This window comes from Nicotiana sylvestris, chromosome 2, assembly GCF_000393655.2.
Source record: "Nicotiana sylvestris chromosome 2, ASM39365v2, whole genome shotgun sequence".
NCBI classification, from domain to species: Eukaryota; Viridiplantae; Streptophyta; class Magnoliopsida; order Solanales; family Solanaceae; genus Nicotiana; species Nicotiana sylvestris.
Genome location: NC_091058.1, coordinates 158,984,584 through 158,998,883, shown reverse-complemented (window position 1 = coordinate 158,998,883; position 14,300 = coordinate 158,984,584). Strand labels below are relative to the sequence as shown.

Sequence of the window (14,300 nt, the reverse complement as noted above, 5' to 3'; positions counted from 1 at the left end):
CTTCTTATTTGATTGATCTTCCAGCTGTACTTCAATATGGAGTAGTTACTTGCTTATCTGATGCAAGATTTTTGTGTAGTTACACGATTAAATTTGATTATTTTTTATTAATTTCTCTATAGCTACTAAGAAGGTAAGTAAGATAATGTTTACACTGAAACTAAAACAAACGAGGTAAATAGGAAAGTCTAATATTTGTATTTAGTAGGACTATAAAGTGTTTGCTTTCGTGTAACCCTTTCAGATTTCATCCAGTTTTTGCAAAATCAGAGTTCTATTTCTTTCAAGTGGCATTACCTTCTCTAATGACAATTCAGATAATAACTATTGAGTGAGCCGTGAAGGTAATATTAGTTAACATTGTATCTTCCAAAAGATAGTTAATACAGAGATTAGTTCTTCTCCTCCGTCTCTCTACTTTTTCTCTCTACGATATTGTCCAATTTGTTAATTCTTCAATTGCATGTGTATGAGTTTGAGTTTGTGAGAAAGATCTCAGATTCTATCATGGTATCAGAGCGATCGATTGAGATTTAGGACCAAAATTTTCAGTGTTTCAATAGAAAGCTATTGCTGAAGCTGAGCGGCCATGGAAGAACCAGAAATTGAAATTCCTCGAATAGATCACAATCATCCTTTGTACTTGAGAGAATCAGACACACCTGGTGTGGCATTGATCGACATAAAATTCACAGGTCCAGAAAATTATGGTATGTGAAGTCGAGTTATGCGAAGAACACTGTTGGTGAAGAACAAATTAGGGTTCATAGAAGGAACTTGTGTAAAAGACTCATTCAAAGATGAATTAGCAAATCAATGGAAAAGATGCAATGCAGTGGTGCTGTTGTGGATAGGAAAAACAGTAGCGGTGAAATTGCAACCTAGCATCATTTATGAATCAAATGCGACAAAGGTTTGGAGCGAGTTTAAGGAACGATTTGACAAATCAAATTTAACTCAAACTTATCGGCTGTGGAAGATGATAGGATCATTGACTCAAGGCGCAGATTCAGTCACTGTTTACTACTCCAAAATGAAGGATCTTTGGGATGAAATGGACTTGTTAGTGACAGGACCTTGGTGTGATTGTGAGGAAACAAGGCCTTTCATTGAACAATTCTAAAATCTGAGACTTTTACAGTTTTTAGTTGGCCTAAATGAAAGTTATATCCATGTGAGGAGCCAGATGTTACTCAAAACACCTGTATTGGCAGTCAATCGGGCATATGCTTGGTTATACAAGAAGAGAGCCAAAGAACCCTCGGAACATGAGAATCTAATAGTGAGGTTTTGACCATGCTAGCTGGAAAATAAGACATTCAATCAGGGATTCAAAGCAAAGGAACCAGGGTTGATTTGTGAATTTTGCGGCTACAAAGGTCACTTGAAGTAGAACTGTTATAAAACCATAGGGTATCCTCCGAATTTCAAGAGTAAGAAGAAAGCACAGATACAAGGAGTCAAACCTTATGCTAATGTTGTTGCTGCTGAGACAAGGAATACATCAAACACTTAGCACACACATGGGAACTTCTTCACGGAGGATCAATACAAGCAACCACTAAACCTTCTGAATAAACAAGACACAGGTGACTGTCCCTTGCTTATGGCAGGTATAAATGCATTGTTATCAAATGCCTTTGATTGTGACTGGATATTAGACTCAGGTGCTTCATATCATATTACCTTTCATAAGGAGATCATGCATGATATTAAGGATTGTAGTTCACACAATAATAGTGGAGTGCAAGTGCCAACAGGGAATAAGTGCAAAGTAACCCATATAGGAAGTGTCTCTATATTGGACAATGAAGTTTTGAAGGATGTTTTACATGTTCCTGACTTTAAGTTCAACTTATTGTATGTTTCAAAACTGACGAAGGAAATGAGTTGTATTGCAATGTTCTTCCCTGACTTCTGTGTGCTGCAAGGTCTTTACAATGGAAAGGTGATGGGAATTGGTAAGGTTATGTGGACTGTACCTTTTGCAGATGAGATCAATACCTACAGCAGCAATAGTACAAATAACTCAGCCCTATGGCACATGAGACTAGGACATCCTTCAATAAAGGCAATGCAGCATATCCAATAGTTGAGAAATTCAGTGGATAGTAGAGTGCATCATAATTGTGATATATGCCCCTTGGCTAAGCAGAGCAGGCTAAAATTTCCATCTAGTAGTAATAATGCTATTAGTATTTTCCAACTTATTCATATAGATGTATGTGGACCTCATAGAATACCTACATATGGCAGGAAACACTACTTTGTTACAGTGGTAGATGATTACAGTAGATTCATTTGGATATGTTTGTTGCAATCAAAGATTGAAGTAATAGTTGTATTGAAGAGCTTCTTTTCAATGGTTAAAAATCAATTTGGTGTGACTGTCAAAACATTGAGATATGATAATGGCACTGAATTCTTCAATTCTAGCTGCAATGAACTGTTTTCTTCATTATGAATTGTTCACCAGAGTAGTTGTCCTTACACACCTCAACAGAATAGGGTAGTAGAGAGAAATCATAGACACATTATGGAAGTAGCTAGAGCTATGAAGTTCTAAAGTTCAATTCCTAACAAGTTTCGGGGAGAGTGTATAAAGACTGTTGTGTATCTGCTTAACAAATGGCCTACTTCTGTTTTAAAAGGAAAGTCACCTCATGTGCTTTTATACAATAAGCCACCTGACATAAATCACCTTAAGCTATTTGATTATCTCTGTTATGCTAGCAACCTCCCAAAAGGAGATAAATTTAGTCCAAGAGTAAACAGAAGTATATTGGTGGGATACTCAACAACCCAAAAGGGCTACAAGCTTTATGATCTAAAAAGGAAAGTCTTTCTGGTCAGCAGGGATATGAGCTTTAGGGAAGATGTGTTTTCATTCAAGAATGCTGCACTGGATTCTGGTGATTATTTCTCAAACAGTTAGAGCTGGTAGCGCAATCAGCTCAGCCTAGTATTGAACAAGAATCAGCAAGTCAACTTGGTGATGATGATGCCCAGGAGCAAGTGACACATGTTGAATCAGCAAGTTAACTTGATGATGATGATGCTCAGGAGCAAGGGACACATACTGAAATTTTGCCAGAAGCTCATGAGAATCATATTGCTATATCACCTGATGCAATCTCAAGAGAAACATTGACACCAGTTGCAGACACTTCACAAGACAGTTTAAATGACACAACAATTCCACCACAACCATCAGAAACTTCCACTCAACAGCCATCAGTTCATAAAATAGCTCATAATGTTAGAAAAGGAGGAAGAATATCCAAACCTCCCATTTGGCTGAAGGATTATGTGACAACAAAGAATACTGCCACCCAGTGCCTTTATCCATTGTCCAAAGGGCTATAGTATGGGAATCTAACAACAAGATAGCAGTCCTATTTGAAGGCTTTTTCAGCTTGCATTGAACCTAACTCCTTTAAGGAGGCAGTTCAGGATGACAGATGGGTTGAAGCCATGCATCAGGAGATACAAGCACTTGAAGATAATAAGACTTGGGAACTGGTTGATTTACCTATAGGGAAGCAAGCCATTTGATCTAAATAGGTGTACAAAGTCAAGTACAAAGCAAATAGAGAGGTAGAAAGATTCAAGACTCGTTTGGTTGCAAAAGGATACAATCAAAAAGAAGGACTTGATTATCATGATACTTTTTCATCTGTTGCCAAAATGGTCATAGTGAGACTTGTTATCAGTATAGCCACTTCTAAAGGTTGGCCTTATACCAAATGGATATTAATAATGCCTTTCTACAAGGAGTTTTATATGAAGAAGTCTACATGAGTTTACCCCAAGGGTTTATCAAACATGGGGAGACCAAAGTATGTAGACATCTGAAATCTTTATATGGACTCAAACAAGCCTTTAGACAATGGAATATTAAGCTTACTGAAGCTTTGATAGAGAGTGGATATAATCAAAGTGCATTTGATCATTCTTTATTTACCAAAAAACAAGGAGATGGTCTAGTAGTCATTCTCATCTATGTGGATGATTTGCTAATTACTGGTAGTCATCAAACACTGATAGAAGATGCAAAAATGACCCTACACAATCGATTTAAGGTAAAGGGCCTTGGGGAGTTGAGATACTTTCTTGGTGTTGAAGTGCTGAGATCCAAAAAGGGAACATTACTTAACCAAAGAAAGTATGCCTTGGAGCTTATTTCTCAAGTTGGCTTGAGTGGATTTAAACCTGCTAAAACACCTTTGGAACTTAATCAAAACTTGACCACTGTTGATTATGATGCTCATGTAGGAAATACTGATGATTTAGAGTTTGAAGATGCCACAACATATCAACAGTTAATTGGAAAGCTCCTTTACCTTACCATCACTGGACCAGATATTAGCTTTGCAGTTCAGAGCTTAAGCCAGTTCATGCAGCAACCTAAACAATCACACTTGGAGGCAGCCTTTAGAGTGATTAAATATCTCAAAAGTTGTCCAGGCTTGCGTGTGTTATTACTTACTGGTCCTATTACTAATTTGATTGCCTATTGTGACTCAGATTGGGCTTCCTGCCCTAACACAAGGAGGTCAGTCACTGGATATGTTGTCAAGTTAGGTGAGGCACTCATTTCTTGGAAGTCTAAAAAGCACCATACTGTAAGCAGGAACTCCGCAAAAGCTGAATATAAGAGCATGACAACAGCAGTAGCTGAAGTCACTAGGGTTGTTGGTCTATTACAGGAGTTGGGACTCACTATATCCCAACATGTGTCCTTGTTCCGTGATAAAAAGGCAGCTATCCAAATTGCTAGCAATCCCATTTTCCACGAACGCACTAAGCACATTGAGCTTGATTGTCATTTTGTGCATGAAAAAATCAAGTCTGGGCTCATTCTTCCTCACCATATTTCTTCTGCTCAACAGCTTGCCGACCTACTGACCAAAGGCTTACCTGCTGCTCAACATCAACTTCTCTTATCCAAGCTTGGTGTGTTTGATGTCTTTCACCCACCAACTTGAGGGGGAGTATTGAGTGAGGGGTAGTTTAGTGTATAGTTTGGTGTATTAAGAGAGGGATAATTTTGTCATTTCACATACCTTCTCCCCTAACCAATGTGAAGTGGTTATATTGGTTAACATTATTTCTTCCAAAAGATAGTTAATACAAAGATTAGTTCTTCTCCTCCTTCTCTCTACTTTTTCTCTCTATGATATTGTCCAATTTGTTAATTCTTCAATTGCATGTGTATGAATCTGAGTTTATGAGGATAGATCTCAGATTCTATAAATAACATACAACAGTAATCACACAACTTGACATCACACAACTTGACAGGCAAAACTAGGATTTGAACTTTATGGGCTCGAGTTCGAACTTTACAATAGTCCATTTGAGTAACTGGGTTTGAAATCTATTATATGCATTAATATAGTGAATCTTTTAATGCATGTACAAGGTCAGAGCTAAAGCTATTGGGTTCGGATGAACCATATCTATTACACCACATCCGCCGTGCACAGCTTTGCACTCTTGATATTAATATGGCAGTCGCTTGCCCAACATGAACAAGCACAAAAGTGCCTTGACATTGCCACCCAATTTCAACCAATCCTAAGCTCAGCAACAGATATAATTCTAGTGGACGTTTATGTTTCAAACTGCTTGCCTTGAAAGGTCTGACCAAAATTCCAGTTCTTGGGAGCAACATTGTAAGATGTCAATGTGACTCCATCACTACTAGTAATCTCAAAAGAAAGTGGCTGATTCTTCAGATCAGCATTGATGTGCCAGTTTTGGCCCCAATTCCTACCCATAGAAAGCCATCCTGTTCTGGAACCCTTAATTTTTGCTGCCACTATATCACCTGCACCTGCAACATTACTGATTAGAACTGACAAGAATATTCCAGCACCATCGAGAGTGAACCGAACTCCTCCTTCCTTTCTGCACTTTATTCTGTTGGAAATTATGAAGAAAACCGTCATATATCCATAAACTGACTGTTCAAAACAGAAAGAACTAAAGTATTACCACAAAATAGCACTTCCCAAAAACAAGGAAAATAAACAAAAACTGGCACATACAGTCATACCTCTCTATAACAGCATCTCTATATAACAACACTTCACTATAAAAACCAAGCTTTTCTGGGACCGATTTCATGTTATGTTATAATATATGTTCTATATAACAACACTTCGCTATAACATCCAAAAATATTCGGAACAAACAAGGGTGTTATAGAGATGTTTGACTGTATATGGTGTCTTGTTGGGATTTAAATCTAAGGAAGAACTGTCACGAGACAAGAAGTGGATGGACACCAAATATTACATGGAGAGAAGAGACTCTTGAAGGTGGATAGCTCATACAAGTGGTAAATTCAGTGTTAGATCTTTTCATACGGTGTAAAATTAGAAGGGGAACAGAAGAATTGCTCATGTTGGTGCCTTCCTATGACATCCAGAAAAAGTTGGGGGGCCTGGTGTTTTATTCTAGCAGCAGACAACTTGAAGAGAAGGAAGATTCTTAACACTTGGTACCTTATATGCGAAGTGGCAGGTGAACAGGTTGATTATCTGTGGGCGCTGGTATTTTATTTAGCAGCAGACAACTTGAACAAAAAAGAAGATTCACATCAGCTGGTACCTTATATGTGAAAAGGCAGGTTAGCAGGTCGATTGTTGGCTGGTGCATTGTGAGATAGCGACATAGCTGCTCTCTATGCTGCTCAATTCTTTTATGAGCTGTGTAATGCTAAGACTACAAATGACCTGTTGTGGAGCTGGAAGATAGAGGTAAGAGTTGTTGAGGATAGGGCATTTGCAGTCCATTTAAATGCGCTAATGTGGACTATAAGGAGAGATAGAAACCAGTGCCTCTCAACAGGTGGGGAACCCCCTAATCCAGTTTTTTAAATATTTATTTATTTTTCTACTTTTGGGGTTCGAAATGTATACCAACTTGTATTGATGATTAGATGAGTTTTATCACAGTAATATTTTTTAACATGAATGAGTCCTCTTATGCATGGGGGTTTCCCTTTTTTACTTTTCCTTTTTAGGGTATAAGGATGTAGAAATGTACTAGATTATGTTAGTTGCTAAAGAATGCAAATGCAGGAATTCTCATCATAAAATTCTTGCCACAAACATATAATGCAGATGGCATATGCATTGCTGAAATTCTACATAATGTTAATACTTAGTCACTTATGAATCTAAACGTATCAAGTTAGCTTTCCCGATCAAACATTCCTGAAGACCTTTTATGTAATTTTAGAGCCAAAATGTCAAAAGAAAGATCATACAGCTTGAATGCTTTCCAGATATCCTGAGAGGTTACAAGTTTCCACCTCATTAGGGGCGGAATCAAATTGACATTTCAATGTGATAGTACTCTTTCAACACGAGAATGCTCCAGACATTATGGAAGCTCTTCATAATACCCGATGAAGCCAACCCTACCCTACATGACTTGGGGGTGCGTGTGGGAAACGCACCAGATTAGGCCAATTAACACGGATGCATTGACTACAACTATCGCGGAGAAGGATAAGTTGGCTGGTATTTCTGTTTCGATTTTTGGGTTTTTACAAAGCAGTTAGCACATCTCTACAAGAGAAATCGATCGGAGTTAAGTTACATAGATCAAGTTACTAACTTTCTGTTCCGATTCAATGACTTCTTAATTCAATGCATAACTTAATTTAGGCCAATTTTTTGTGAATGCGTAGCATATATATATTAGTTGTATCTCATTCATGCCCGTACTCTTATCCATATTCCCAAATCCAAAGATTTAGGTGATGAAGAATCTGACTTCTAAATTTGGACTCATATCGGATTCCTGTACGTGCATACATGTAACATATATTTCTCCAAATCTGCGTTATCACAATCCATGACCATATGTACTCTGACTTTAGAAGCTACAATTTATAAAAGTAAGCCAATTTATAATGGTGCTGAAGGAAGTGTTCGTAGTATGGGCCAAGTCACTAGACATCATAGAGTAATCTGCCGATTTATAAAAGTAAGCCAATTTATAATGGTGCTGAAGGAAGTGTTCGTAGTATGGGCCAAGTCACTAGACATCATAGAGTAATCTGCCGATTGATACCCTCAAGCTTTCCTCCAAAACACACATATACAACAGCGCAATAAAGCTGTTTTTTGTAGAAAGGAAACGGCTGATTCAACTAGTTACCTATCCTTGTCAACGTAGTACTAGCTAATGATGATATGCAGGTAATCTATAAACAGTTTACTCTTCCCAATTCCCATCCAACATTCCACTTTTCCGATATCTAATTTGGTTTCTACCTCTTAAAGGGTCTGTTGGATTATCCTGACATACCATAAAAATCATTCGCAACGGATTCTCAAATTGCTTCTTCTCCCTGGCAATTATTGGACTACAAATTTCATCCAAATCTTCCCCAATATCTCCAAGAGTACAGTCGCTCAAATCCAGCCCTTAGAAGTCATGATCATGACCATGCATGAATATTTCATCTTTGTATAATTTGCTCACAGCCTCACACAACAACTGCTAAGGTAAGACAATAGCAAGAAGCTAAAATGTAGCTTTTCTATGCTGCTGTACTTTTTCTAATGCTCGTCACTGCAATAACAACAACAACATACCCAACATTATCCCATACCGTGGGGTCTAGGGAGGGTAGTGTGTACGCAGACCTTACCCCTACCTTGTGAGGATAGAGAGGTTGTTTCCAATAGACCCTCAGCTTAGGAAATCATAAGCACCACATTAGTGAAAATATAGACAAGAAGAGACAACACCAAAAAGCCATATAAAAGCAGAATAAAAACAACAAGATTGTAAGATGACCAACCATAAAAGAAAACAATAGTTAGTCATAAAAACCTACTACAAACAGAATGCGAGAATACGTGCCAATACTATCGGTATGACCCGTCGCTGCTTCTGAACTTTAAGTTCTTTCCTACAAGGAACTAGGAAGATTTTACTGATAGATTTTTCCACAGGCAGTGGTATATAAATATAAATGGATATTCAAACTAACTCACAGAGACATATAATGCATATCCTTCAGTAAATAGGATCATACTTCTATATTGAAATGCAGTACAGCTTTGGCCACAAATACATAAAACTGCAGAAATATTTCATGCTACTTGTACATTCTAGACATGCTTTGGATCGTGTAGAATGTCTAATATTTGGTATCAGCGCAGTCATTATAATCAATGTTTGCGAAGTTTACCGTAGATCTTGGGGAAAAGGTATAAAAACACCCCTCTAGAATTATCAGTTACACACTTATACTCTGCAACCTTCCTATGATCCCGTGGACTTTTTTGAAGGGAAATAATTAACACTCTAAACTTGACAATCTTCTTATTCAATAACCTTAGTCACTGGCGCATTAGTCCAGGGGTGCATGCAAAAAAAAAAAATGGAGAGCGAAAATTACTCTAGCTGCACGTACCTGCGATATTGAATGGGCATATTGGAAGCTTTCCAAATAGCAATTTTCTCAAAGGCTTCAATGGGCAACACAAAATGTGCATTAGGAGGGTTACAATGGCCCCCACCATCTGGTTCAAACCCATAATTGGGAGCACAAAAATTCGTCGCCGTCACAATAATTGATGTACCGGGAATGCACCACCGCAGGTCCTCCACACACCTGACTTGAAAGCACGCACCGCAGATCTGACCCCTGTCAAACAGCACAGTGCTAAGACCAGCTGTGGATTTACCGTAGCCGTTTCTCTCCAAATCCCCGTACCCGCAGGCGCCGCCCACAACGTCACGTGGGTCCGCGGCGGCGTAGTAGGTGGCCCGTGCTGGTCGCCACTCTGTGGTGGTGGAAGATGGAGACCAGTTATAGTGGGAATGGGCGAACGACGTCGTAGAACAGAGTGTGAATGCTACTAGGAATAGTAGCACTAGCATATCTGAGAGAGTGAGAATTGAACGAGTATTTGCTCAATGGAGGTCGATGATTTTAATATACTTGGGATTCTGGAAATAATCAATAATGTGAACATGGTAAAGCTACATTATTTTTGTTGAAGTTAATAGTAGCACTAGCATTAGCAGCTGTTAGTGGAGTTTTGGAGTAAAGTGAAGCAGAGTGGGGTCATTGGCTCCTTTTTTGAACTTTTAAAAGTTGGCGTTTTTCAATTCTCAGCTTGGACCATGCTTGAATTTAAGCTTTTCTAATTTTTAGCCATCTCAATTCCGGTGTACCCAAAAGCCCCATCATCAGGCTTTTCTGACTCTTTCTAATTCTCTCGTCCTTTCTCATGAAAAGCAAATCCGGTAATCTCTACCTTGTTTTTGGGCACACAGTGCTTATCAGGCTGCTGGCATTACGAAATGCTTCACGCTTATATTCATAGAAACAAAATCATGACGATGTACATTTGGGTTTTTATAAACCATTACAAGTACAACTAACCTATATATATATTTTAGGCTACTAGCATCACAAAATGCTCCGCTACGCTTATTCATAGGAGAATTATATAGTAGCAATACATACTGTTATGTTCAGAAAGAGGCAAACCCGAAAATAAAGAAGATAAAGAACATCAAATTTTTTGTTGCTCCCAAACACACACGCAAGTATACGTGGTCATACAATAATAAAATGATAAGTCAAGTGTCGTACCCACAGAGACTTGTATCAACTACCCACTAAATTCACCAAGATTATTATTCGGTCGAGCCAATTCGAGTTCAAGAGTTTAATTATACTATACTAAGTAGTAACTAAATTATCAAGCGGCAAAACGGTTGTTGTGTATTCAGTAGAGACAATATTTCAGGGTTGTGATCGATTCACCAATCCTATTATGTTCTAGTTAACTCTCCCTTTCGTACAATTCACTCATGGTTGCTAATTAATCGAACAATTGCTCTCATAGCCTTCTCCCGAAATACTACTCGCCTATTCAAAAAAGATTAACGTCTATATTCCTATGAAATCAATCTATTAAGAATGTATTAAGATTACAATATTTAATTAAGCACGGTGACTAGGTATATTCCTATCCTAACCATAAATGAGCACCCCCCCCCCTCTTCAGATTTAAGATCGTGGTCTCTTCAATTCTTCTCTAATCTAAACATGATTTTCCCAAGTATATCATAGATAGTAAATAGAACCTAACTGCTGGCCAGATAATTAAGCAATTAATCACATATATGAAGAAATAACCATATAATGATGAAGTATAATCAAGGTTAAATCCACGTTAAACAACAATATTCACGGCTAAATCACAATCCCAGAACTATGGGTTTTAGTCACTCATGATAGTATCAAACAAATTTATAAGTGTTGGATAATTGAAAATACTAAGAAAAGATGAAGAAATCTTAGATATCCTCGCTCCCGGATGTTCCTCGTGTGTCTCTAGGTCTAAAGTGTGTCCAAAGTCCTCAAAATAACGTTTTTACATGTATTTATACCAAGTAGGGTTGGGCCAAGACGAAATCTCACTTTCCTAACCGAAATAGAAAAACTTGTAAACTTAATGCTTTCCATGCGTCCCCCAGTGCGTTACACTAATGCTTTTTTTTTTTCCTGTCAAACCACAAAAAACCCAATCTCTGAAATTTGAAAATTTCTGACAAATCTTTGCACTATAATGCATTGCACAGTGCCTCGCACTAGTGCATTTCTTCAGTAGTTGCTTCTTCCTTGAATTTTGATGTCCAGAATTGATACTCGACCCCCGAACACGATCCCGGCTTAATCCTTTGGGCTTTTACTCAGACTTCAAAGCTCCAAACAGCTCGAATTCTTCTCACAACATCTACATAACTCAGAATCACTCCTACAAGGCATAAAACACACAATAAGTGCAAAATACTAGCGACTAAAGCTCGAACAAAATAAAAATGCAGTAAATTAGAGTGTGATAAGTGACTAAAATACGTAATTATAGCATACCATTAACACCCCACACTTAAACCATTGCTCGTCCTCGAGCAATCAAACTACACTTTATATAGACACAACCTTTTTAAACAATCATTCTAACTCATTACACCAAGAATATTTAAAATAGACTAAGCACAATAGTTTAACATTATCACCTCAAGATTTGACTCACAAGCACCATGCATTTTCACAACCCGCTCACTTACTCTAACGTAGAGGTCAAGCATTACCTTTCCTTTATGAATTAAGTTCCCTCACATAACAAAAGAGAGTAGTTCCACACTCAAAAAAATTTAAGAACAATTAGGAACTCAAGATAGAAAGAACTCTCTCACTCTCAGAAATAACATTCATATCCCACAAAAGATGCACCATAGGTTTGCCCGTAGTGTACTGCTCTACTAATCGAGCTCATTCAGTCTAAGATCAAGTAGGACTTTAATTGGTTGAAATGTACGCTGCGGGACGGGTAGGATACATTTGATATAAGAGTGACTATACCTCCCTAATCACTTTAACATTTAAAACCCCACACTTATGTCAAACCATACATTCACATTAATATACATCAACTCCCTACTTCTTTAAGCATAATTACATCAAGAGTTACCACTTTCAAGGAATATTTTTAACAACAATATAATTATTTTTCTTTCTTTTCTTTTTCAATTCATGTGGCTCTTACTTTTTCAAAATAGTGCACCTTTCTCCTTATTTCATTAGTTTCACTCAAAAGCCAAATCAACCACCCTACACTTTAACTTTTACAAAGTTCATAACAATTTCAAGTGCTCATGAGAAGTGAAAATGTTCAAATAAATGGTTAATTCAAACAAATAGGTAAGACTTGTAATGTGGTTGCCAAAGAAATATGATTACAGGCTCAAAGGGGTTAACTACGATACATAACAATTAGGTGGATAAAAGTATATAACTGGCTCAACAAAGAAATGCCTATATCACTTCCTAGACTGACCGAAACTACTAATTCTCTTTGCAAACAGACGGGGCAAGTTCTAGACATCAAATGCAATACACAGACTAACATACAAACTTCACACACACATGGCACAAAACTCACTCAGGATTGGACTCATCAAGACACTCTAGTCAAAGCAATTAAGCAAAGTTAAGATTATACAAGAGTAAAAAACTGAGTCTAAGCGTCACAACCAAAGTACTCACTATTCTCAAAGCATAACAAAGTCAAGAGATATTGCTTCAATTCCAATCACAGCACAATGGCTCATACTCCTAAAAAAAACTAACTATATTCGGTTCAAACAAAACTCTTGGGAAAGAACCACGACACAAAGAAAAACCAAGGGGTAATTGCTACACTACCTACAAAGAAAATCTTTGTGTCCTTTTTATTTCGACTTAAATCCCTCAAGAAAACTTCTTAGGAGATCCATCGTCGGGAAAAGTCCCAATTTTCTGATTTTTTTATAGCAAAAAACTACTACTCTAAGAACGAGTACTACAACTAAGCTAAGATAGCACAAAAAATCACCCAGATAATCTCCTCACCCCATACTTAAAATTTTACAATGTCCTCAATGCATATAATAAATAATAAGAAGGTAAAAGAGACTCTCTGGTAGGCTAAAGGTCAAAGTATTAGCAGTTCACGGGATACTCAGACTTTTCCCAGGTATGATCCTTTGTGTGGGCATCTCACACTTAGTCTCAACCATCTAGCTTGATTTTTGCACCGTTCCCATGGCTTTGCTTCCTAAGTTTATAATCCTACAAAAGAAAAACAAAAACTACAAAAATATTATAATAAAAATAAAAATAAAAGAAAATAGTAAAGCTGGGCTACCTCCCAACAAGCACTTGATTTAACGTCATGGCACGACACATAGCCTCGCTTACTCATCAGCGAGTACAACTTTGGTCTTCTCACGATTAATTATTCCTCCCCAATAGTGCTTGACTCTGTGCCCATTCACTAATAATTTCCTATCACCATTTAAAGCACGCAGCTTAATTGCACTATAAGAGTGACTCTCACCACCTCAAACGGGCCTGACCATCTCGATTTTAACTTTCTAGGAAACAACTTGAGCCTAGAATTGAATAATAATACCTGTTGGTCCGGCTCAAAGTGACTTGGCTTGATACGTTTGTCGTGCCATCCTTTTGTTTTCTCTTTGTAAAGCTTAGCATTTTCATAAGAGTACAACCTGAACTCATCTAACTCATTCAACTGCAAGAGTCTCTTCTTACCCACGGCTTCAAGGTCCATATTCAAATTTTAATGGCCCAATATGCTTTATGTTCAATTTCAACAGGCAAGTGACATGCCTTCCCATAAACAAGCTTATACGGCGACGCCTCAATTGGCGTTTTGTATGCAGTTTTATATGCCCACAAGGCATCA

The 14,300-nt window shown here is 37.7% G+C and overlaps 1 protein-coding gene across 1 annotated transcript; it reads right to left on the bottom strand.

The window, feature by feature from the left end:
* Positions 1-5,297: 5,297 nt before the first annotated feature.
* On the bottom strand, positions 5,298-10,011 carry LOC104221596 (expansin-A13-like). Its single transcript, XM_009772669.2, has 2 exons — positions 9,446-10,011; positions 5,298-5,925 (listed from the first exon to the last, which is right to left on the bottom strand). Exons 1-2 carry the CDS (start codon positions 9,913-9,915, stop codon positions 5,616-5,618), a joined length of 780 nt encoding a protein of 259 aa, XP_009770971.1. The 5' UTR covers positions 9,916-10,011; the 3' UTR covers positions 5,298-5,615.
* Positions 10,012-14,300: the final 4,289 nt, after the last annotated feature.

What these genes read in the sequence shown, in the direction of transcription:
- LOC104221596 (XM_009772669.2), bottom strand. Translation starts at nt 9,915, where the DNA reads ATGCTAGTGCTACTATTCCTAGTAGCATTCACACTCTGTTCTACGACG. An exon ending in ATGCCCATTCAATATCGCAG is followed by an intron (nt 5,926 to 9,445) that starts GTACGTGCAGCT and finishes AATTTCCAACAG; the next exon opens with AATAAAGTGCAGAAAGGAAG.